General features: G+C 51.5%; 1 protein-coding gene across 1 annotated transcript in view; it reads right to left on the bottom strand.

The window, feature by feature from the left end:
- Window positions 1–5,440: 5,440 nt before the first annotated feature.
- Window positions 5,441–9,121, bottom strand: part of TOP1MT (DNA topoisomerase I mitochondrial) — a 19,624-nt gene continuing 15,943 nt past the window's right edge. The window contains exons 10-14 of the mRNA XM_029959257.1: window positions 8,927–9,090; window positions 8,342–8,469; window positions 7,537–7,631; window positions 6,895–7,044; window positions 5,441–5,815 (exon numbers count right to left, since the gene is read on the bottom strand). Of these exons, the coding sequence (XP_029815117.1) occupies window positions 5,713–5,815; window positions 6,895–7,044; window positions 7,537–7,631; window positions 8,342–8,469; window positions 8,927–9,090 (640 nt within the window). The 3' untranslated portion in view covers window positions 5,441–5,712. The remainder of the gene's footprint in view (window positions 5,816–6,894; window positions 7,045–7,536; window positions 7,632–8,341; window positions 8,470–8,926; window positions 9,091–9,121) is intronic.

Below are 9,121 nucleotides of genomic sequence, written 5' to 3'. Positions count from 1 at the left end.
CCTCACCCCCCCCTCAAATATCCCCTCATCCCTTCAAATGTCCCCTCACAACCTTCAAACGACCCCTCACAACCTTCTAATGTCCCCTCACCACCCTCAAATCTCCCCCCCAGCACCAGATTTTCTTCTTCAGGGCACCTGAGTTCCTGCCAGGCCTCTTTTTGACAGAAGTCCTTCTGAATAAAGAACTGGAGACAATGTGGGATTCAAGGATGCTCAGGAGAGGGGTGAAGGGGGAGATTTAACCCCTCCAGGTCCTCCCTCCAACCCAAGTGTTGCTTCCAGTACCAGGAATGAACTGTGGGAAGTCAGGATCTGTTCCTGCCTGGGGGACTCCCAAGGATGAACCAGGAGCACTAATTAAAACTGTTGAAGATAATTACCACCCCATTCCGGCCCACTTGGGCAAACCAAGCCTTGAGGGGTTAAAGAGTCCACTTAAAGCTTGAGAAACAGGTGGGAGAAATGACACAGAACAGCTTTAAAACCCAAACAAAAACCCCAGATCCATGAGCTCATTCGGCTCTAAGTGACCTCTGGGGTGGGATGAGAGACTTCCTTGTCTCTCCCACCTTGGCAGGAAAATCTCCTGCCCTGTTGGCAAGGGAGGGGCACCCCGAGTGCCACCACCCAGCTGGAATCACAGCATTTTTTTGGGAAGGCATCAGCTGTCTGCCTCCTGCACCACGGGGCAATCCCTGGGAACCTCTGGAAGCTCCACAGGGAGCTCACATCACATGGAAGAGGAATTTTTTACACCCACAGATCACTAGGACAGAGGGAATGGTTTCCCACTGCCAGAAGGCAGGGTTAGGTGGGATTTAGGGAAGGAATTTTTGGCTGGGAGGGTGGTGAGGGGCTGGAATGGAATTCCCAGAGAATTCCCAAAGAAGCTGTGGCTGCCCCATCCCTGGAAGTGTCCAAGGCCAGGCTGGAGCAACCTGGGCTCGTGGAAGGTGTCCCTGCCCATGGCAGGGGGTTGGAAGACAATGATTTTTCAGCTCCCTTCCAACCCAAACCATTCTATGATTCCATGATCCCTTTCTTTCCAGGCTCGTGGCAGCAGAAGGAACTTATGATCCCTCCTGCAGCTGGGAGAGCAACTTATCCAAAGGCTTCTTTCTGAGCCAAGCCAATCAATCATAATTGCAGCTTAATCCAGACCCAGATTAAGAATATTAACTAAGTAATTTATTGGGATTTCTCATGTCCCAGCTTGCAGAGGCTCGGGATTAAGGCCTGGAAAAGCCATTCTTGGAGCCTGGGACAAGCTCAGACGAGCTCTTCCTAAGTCTTTATTTTGATTTGAATAATCACTGGACAAAAAACCATCCCTGTTAGGGCTAAAAAAGCAACTTTAGGAAGAGCCAGGCTGTGTGTTATCCCCTCATTCCCAGTGGGATACCCTGGATATGCGGCCACCTCCTTCCTGAGCCCACAGCAAGTGTCAGTTCTCCTTCACAGGGCACAAACCTGATAGCCTGGAGTTGGATCCTTCCTTGGAAGCCCTTCCCCTGCCCCTTCTTAGCCAGTCCTCGGGTTTATCCCAGGGATCCAATTTCTCCCGGGGTTAATTGTTTGCTTCCCTGGGATCACCGGCAGTGTCAGTTCTCCTTCACAGGGCACAAACCTGATAGCCTGGAGTTGGATCCTTCCTTGGAAGCCCTTCCCCTGCCCCTTCTTAGCCAGTCCTCGGGTTTATCCCAGGGATCCAATTTCTCCCGGGGTTAATTGTTTGCTTCCCTGGGATCACCGGCCGAGCTGCACTTCCAGGCACGTGGCACAGGGGGATGTCTCTCCAATTCGGGCTTGTTTTACATCAGGCTGAGCTTGGCTGAGGGACAAAATAAACGCAGGGAGCTCCTCAAACACATATTTTATCGATGCCAAACCACAGACACGCTCCTGTCTGCCTCTAAAACATGTTGGGAAAGGAAATTCATGAGTTCAGAGACAGACTCTGAACCACAGCAGTGACAACTCAAATGTTTTCTCATCCATTTCCTCTCAGACCGATAAAAAACATCCCACTTGGAAGTTTCTGGTCCATTTTTCCCTATTTTTTTTTCTTTTTTCATTTTTTTGTGACATCAGACCCTTCTGGGAAGAAGGCAAGAGGAGAGAGAACCCTCTGGAAAGCCTTCCCCTTGCTCTCCCTCAAACCCTCACGAGGCTTTTCCCACCTCTCAGCGTCTGCCAGATCCCACTGGTTTGTTTTCCAACCCCCCCCTTCCCCAGGGAGCAGATCCAGCAGGAGGAGTTTTCATCCCACCCACTCCTCTCTCGGCACCAGCTGGGATGAATCAGCCAAAAACTCATCTCTCTGCAGCTCCTCCGCGGGAAGAAGCCATCCCTGAGCAGATAAAAGAGCCCAGGACTGTCCTTCCCCCGAGGAACCCTCAATTCCAGCATGGAAAGAGCAATAACCTGGAATAATCAGCCTCCCTGGGAACCCAGGCTGGAATCCTGTAGGGATGAGTCTCCACCTGAGCTCACCAATGAAGTTCTAAGACCTAAACCCACCTTCTATCCCTCAAAAAAACCCTCAATTCCAGCATAGGAAGAGCAGGAACCTGGGATAATCAGCCCCCCTGGGAACCCAGGCTGGAATCCTGTAGGGATGAGCCTCCACCTGAGCTCACCAAGACCTAAATCCCCCTTGTATCCCTAAAAAAACACCTCAACTCCAGCATGGGAAGAGCAGGAACCTGGAATACTCACAGCAGCACAGCCCTCCAAGAATCCAGGCTGGAATCCTGTAGGGATGAGCTCACCAATGAAGTTCTAAGACCTAAACCCACCTGGTATCCCACAAAAAAAACACCTCAATTCCAGCATGGGAACAGTGGGAACCTGGAATACTCAGCTCCCTGAGAACCCAGGCTGGGATCCTGCAGGGATGAGTCTCCACTTGAGCTCCTGAAGACCAAAAACCACCTGGTATCCCTCAAAAAAACCCTCAATTCCAGCCTGGGAATAGCAAAACCCAGGCTGGAATCCTGTAGGGATGAGCCTCCACCTGAGCTTGCCAAGACCTAAAACCACCTGGTATCCCTCAAAAAAAACCCTCAATTCCCAATGGAGGGATTTAAAAGACTTGGAAAAGCAGCACTTGGGGACTTGGTGTGATGGTGAACACGGCAGGGAATGGTTGGATTGGAGGAACTTAAAGGTGTTTTCCAAGCTAAAGAATTCCACGACTCAGATCATCCCCCAGGGAATGGTGTTTCCAAGGCCAGGCTATGGAAAGTGGCTCTGGGAAAGAGGAAGCACAGTTTTCATCCTTGAGGATCATGTGTTGGCCCCACAGCATTCCCAGGAAAGAGCACCATGGGGGAAGATTCCCGCTGTCCACGGCTCTGTCCCGGGGATTTATGTTCCCGTGGCTCCAGGATGCTGATGGAGAAGCACCAGGAAGGGATGGAGCCCCTCTGGAGCCTCCAGCTGCTCAAAGAACTTTCATGGGGAGAGACTTTGGACACCCTCAAACCATCCTTATATCGGAGCGCCAGAGCTGGAGTTCTGCATCCAGCTCTGGGATCATCAGCACAAGGATCTGGAGCTGCTGGAGCAGGTCCCGAGGAGGCCACGGAGATGCTCCAAGGGCTGGAGCCCCTCTGCTCTGGAGCCAGGCTGGGAGAGATGGGAATGTTCACTTGGAGAAGAGAAGGCTCCAGGGAGACCTGAGAGTCCCTTCCCATCCCTAAAGGAGCTCCAGGAGAGCTGGAGAGGGATTTGGAACAAGGGATGGAGGGACAGGACACAGGGAATGGCTTCCCAGGGTTAAACTGGGAGTCAACAAATAACCCCCAAAATGTTGGGCTGGGAGAGGGATCCCACTCTCGGGGGTGTGTGGTGAGGACACCATCCTCCTCCACAGGGGCCTGAGCAGCTCTTCTCTCACATGATGTTCTAGAGACCTTTTTTCCTGTAGGAAATTCTAAAAAAAGAATTAATAAATCTACTGGTTGGGTGGGAACATCCACAGTGATACAGAGACATCCCCAGTGCTCATCCCACTGCATCTTGCTCCTCTTTTTCCTGCTCCTGGGAGACAGGAGCACTGGTTTTGTGGGGATTTAGCTGGAATTATGTCCTTATTTTAGAGAATCACGGAATGGTTTGGATTGAAAGGAACCTTAAAGTTCATCCAGTTCCAATCCCCTGTTACAGGCAGAGACACCTTCCACTGCCCCAGGCTGCTCCAAGTCCTGTCTAACCTGAACAGTTCCAGGGATGGGGCAGCCACAGCTTCTCTAAGCATCCATCTGGGATGGAATAAAAATTTTCCATCCCACTTCATGACAAATATTCAGTTTAACCTCTTTGGAAAGCCCGAAAGCACTTCAAGGTGGGCAGAAAACCATCTCCCATCCACTGGGACTGAACTGGTTCCTTGTGTCTCAGAGCTCCAGACCCCAACACAGGGCTCAAGGAACATCACCTCAGCAGAACCACACCCTTGACGAGCTCCAAAAACCCTCCAGTCACCAATTCCCAGAAAAACAAACCACTCCCAGTTTTAAAGAAATGCATTTAAAACCCCAAATTCCCAACCAAAACAGCGACAGCTTAAACACAAGAACACGTGGGAAGCACCAGGAGCTTTGCACTGGAGCGACCTGAACATCAGCCCTGAGGTGCCAGAAGGCTTTTGCTGCCAATCCAACAGCTTGTTCACACCTGGGAGGCGCTGGGATGTGGGAATGTTGCCAGGGACATGCTGGGATCACTTTTTTTTTTAGGTCTAAAACCAGCTAATTAGGTCAAAAGCAGCACAAGCGGTCGGTGCTGTCGGTCCCTGCAGCAGTTGGAATGTCATCCCAACACAGGAAGAGCTCCAGGAAGGTTGTACCACCTCCTCCAGCACACTCAAGAGTCTGGCCCAGCATCATCTTTCCTTACTGCCTGTTTTCTAGGAAATGACCCATTCCCTAAATCCGTGCCTGGGCAGTTTAAGTTTGTGTCCCAGAGAAACTGAGACAGAGCCAACTGAAGGAATTTGGGATAAAAAAACCTGCCACATTCCCAAGTGAGATGTTCTCTCCCAGACCAAGATTCACCCACCTAGGGGTGGTTAAAGTACACTTGGCTCATGCCAAGGTGAATTTTATCCCCCTGCAACGTGAAGCTGCTTTTTAATCCAGGATCCTTCTCCTCCCTCCCACATTTTTTCATTTCACATCCTTGCACCTGCACAACTTTCTCCTCTCCTGGAGGTGAAAGGGCACAAAACCCCCTGAAATGTAGAACTCTGAGATTTTCCCCTCCCTCTCATTTCACCCCCAATCCAAGCCTGGGTCTGACAGAGCAGCTTAAACCTGTTCTGGCACTGTCACCGCCTCGTATTTCCCACCCAGCCAATTCAAAAAGGGCTCCAACCATATCAAGGAGACAGGATTAAACTAGAGCTTGTTTATCAGCACAGTTAAGGCTCTCATTTAATCTTCTTCACAAAGGAAAAAAAGAAAAACAAAATCCCAAGCACTTGGCAGCTCCGAGGATGAATCAGGAGCTCCCTCAAAGTCACTCAGGGCAAGGGTCACAATCAGCAAAACCCGCTCGAAAAGAAACCAGAGGTTTTCTTCTGTCTTTACAAAAAAGGCATCAGATTCTTCTCCTGGACAACCCCTCAGCCCCCTGCAGTAGCAGGGAAAAAATAAAAGAAGCTTTCCAGCAGCACCAGATGAAGGATTGAAGGTGGAAGCAGGCTCAGAACTCAAAGTCCTCGTTGGCCATGGCGATGGCCCAGGCGAACTTCTCCCTCTGGGTCTTGTTGTAGATCTTCTCGATGGGCACCCCAAACTTCTTGCACCTGTGAGGAGCACAAGACACGGGGTGTGTTTGGTACCTCCCACCTCAGGGAGATGTTCCAACACTCCCCAGGCCCAACGACCACCCCCCCCCCCCGAGTGCTCCAGGCTGGAGGGGCAGAGACCTGGAGATGCTGGTGGACATGAGCCAGGTGTGCCCAGGTGGCCAAGAAGGACAGTGGCACCTGGCTTGGATCAGAAATAACGTGACCAGCAGGAGCAGGGCAGGGATTGTCCCCCTGTGCTGGGCACTGGAGAGGCCACACTTCAAATCCTGGGGTGGGTTTTGGGCCTCTCGTGACAAGGAAGACATTGAGGGGCTGGAGTGTGTCCAGGGAAGGGAATGGAGCTGGGGAAGGTCTGGAGAATAAATGAGGAGCAGCTGAGGGAGCTGGGGGGGTTCAGCATGGAGAAAAGGAGGCTCAGGGGGGACCTTCTGGATCTCTGCAACTCCCTGAGAGGAGGGAGGAGCTGGGGGGGGTCGGGCTCTGCTCCCAGGGAACAAGGGACAGGACAAGAGGAAACAGCCTCAAGATGCACCAGGGGAGGGTCAGTTTGGACATCAGGAGGAATTTCTTCATGGAAAGGGTCGTCAGGCATTGGAATGGGATGCCCAGGGAGGTTTGGAGTCCCCATCCCTGGAGGTGTCCAAGGAAGGCCTGGACGTGGCACTCAGTGCTCTGGGCTGGGGGACAAGGAGGGGGTGGATCACAGGTTGGATTTGATGATCTTGGAGGTCTTTTCCAACCTCAGTGATTCTGGGATTCTGTGATTCAGTGTCCTCCCCGCTCCAGGTGCAGCATCTCCAACCCAAGTTCCTTAAGCAAATAACTCACTGTTGAAGACTTGCCAAGTGACCCCCTCTCGCCCTAAATCCAGTTATTTGTATCAACTGGAAGCCATAATTTGGGATTCACTGTCATGCCCCATCCCTGGAAGTGTCCAAGGCCAGGTTGGAGAGGGCTTGGAGCAACCTGGGACAGTGGAAGGTGCTCCTGCCCATGGCAGGGAGTTGGAACCGAGTGAGCTTCAAGGTCCCTTCCAACTCAAACCATTCCATGACTGCACATCCAAGATTTACCAAGCAATGCTAATCCTGGGATCCAGGTAATTGAGCTTGGAAGTGCCCAGAGCTATCTGCTTGTTCTCCTCCTTATCTGTGGCCTGGACATTCAGCCTGGCCAGCTGCTCCTCCAGCCTCTTCAGCAGCTTCTTCTTCTTCTCCACATTCCTGAGGGCACAGGAAGAAAAAACACAGAGGAAAGGCCTAAGCTTAGAAATATTCCAGAATGGAAGAATCAAAAGAATCTTGACTTATTTCTCCAGGACTTTGACCTGATGAGATGCTTTTTTTTTAATATAAAATAATATCATTCCCACCACCAAAGATGGGCAGACACAAAATCCAACATCCAGAGACCATCACCCTCAAAACCTTGGGATGGGTTACCTGGAGAAGCTGTGGCTGCCCCATCCCTGGAAGTGTTCCAGGCTGGGTTGGATGGTTCTTGGAGCAACCTGCTCTAGTGGAAGGAACCATCCACATGATCTAATACCATCTTCCAGACTTCCATGGGCCAAGAGGCACCTGATACCCCCCCACCATGGGCATTCCTGTTCTCCTGAACTGCCAGGAGGGTGTTGGACCAAACCATCCCCACCCACGGGCTCTCCGTGCGGAGAATCCCTCTGCAAGACAGGATTCCAAGGAAGAGCCACTCACGCTTCTGCTTTGGCATCTTTTGTGTCTTCCAATTCATCTTCAGCTTTTTTCAGCTCTTGCTGGGCTTCCTCCACCTGTTTCTTCTTGGCATCGATCTGGGAAGATGAAAAGAAAGTCAGACCACACTCCTGTCTTTCCTGGAGGTTTCAGCTGCCTCCCTTTTCCCCTTCCCACACCATTCCTTAATTTCTTACCAGCCCTACCCCAGTCCCAAAAACCTGTCCCTGCAGCACCTGCTGGGCTCAAGCATTTCTTCGAATCTTGCCAAGAGATTCCAGAAACACTTGGAGCTCCTAAATCCGTGCATCTTGTGCCACTGCCTGAGACCAACTGGTTTGTGACAGTCCCAGTCCCTCAGGGGAGTGTGAGCAAAAGGTGAGGACAATTAAAAGTGGTAATCTGAGGCATTTCCAGAGCAGATCCATGAAGTTTCCAGCTGGTCCTCCTGCAGTCAGGACAGGAAAACCAGTTTCCCTACTCCTGAGCCAGCTGTGCCAGAGCCGTGGTGTCACAAAGAGCTTGGTTTGCAGGCACCAAGTGATGAAAAAAGACCAAAACCACAAAAACTCACCCAAATTCTGTGCCAAGTGAGCTTTACTCTGCATTTGATCCTGGATCTTATCCCATCCCTCTCCACCCTGGGCACTGATGGCTCTGCACTGATTAAGCTCCACTATTCCCACTTCATTCCCCAATGAGCTTGATCGACTTGATCTTTGGGCATCACCTTCTCCCCCCCATCCCAAAAATAAAACTCAGAGGGTGAGATCAGGCCTGAGGGCTCTCAGCTTGGTCTCTCTCTCACCTTGGTCTGCAGGATTTCCATGGATTTGGCAAAGGTTTTGGGCACGGACCTCTGATGGTTGCACAGCACGGCCACAGCGCGGTTGGCTCGGTTGTAGGAGAGGAGCTTCCCAGCAACGTTGTCCTCAGCTGGGAATAAATGAAAGCATCACTCAGGCTCTTTCCTGGGATTTAGGGAAGGCAGAACAACAGCAAGGCATTTGCCTTTCCCATCTTTTCTCCAGGGAGAGTGATAAGGGGTGTGGGAATTGGGGAAGGACAACCGAGCACCACAATCTGCCGCTGTGACTCATCACTCACGTGTCCCAGGAGGCAAAAATCGTGCAACCAACCAGCAAAACAAGGAAGGGAGAGACAAACAGTCCCACCTTGGCTCGAAATTAGTCAGAGTATTCCTGAGTTAACTATTTCTCACTGTGGTTCCCAACCTGCTGCCCTGGAAGTGCTGCAATCCCATAAGTTACGTCCTGCCCTACAAGGTGGTGCCAAGGGGGAGGGGGGACAGTTCTTGGGACCCCAGTGGACATTTCTGAGCCCACTGGCCATGTGAAGCAGCTGGTGAGAGCCCAACCAGAGTGTAACTCACAGTTGGTGAGGGCCTTGAGCTGCTCCTGCAGGGTGATGGAGGCGTTGTAGGTCCTGAACACCTTGGCCGTCAAACCGTCCATCAGGTGCTGGAGATGTTTGTTCAGGAAGGTTGTCTGGGGGAAAGAAGACAGGACAAAGGCTAGGGAAACCTCACAGCAGGAACTGGGGTGACAGGACAAGGGGGAATGGCTTC

Source organism: Manacus vitellinus, unplaced genomic scaffold (genome assembly GCF_001715985.3).
Source record: "Manacus vitellinus isolate BGI_N305 unplaced genomic scaffold, ASM171598v3 scaffold_1_pilon, whole genome shotgun sequence".
Lineage (NCBI taxonomy): Eukaryota > Metazoa > Chordata > Aves > Passeriformes > Pipridae > Manacus > Manacus vitellinus.
The sequence above is the reverse complement of the archived record's forward strand: the minus strand, read 5'-3'. Positions and strand labels throughout refer to the sequence as shown.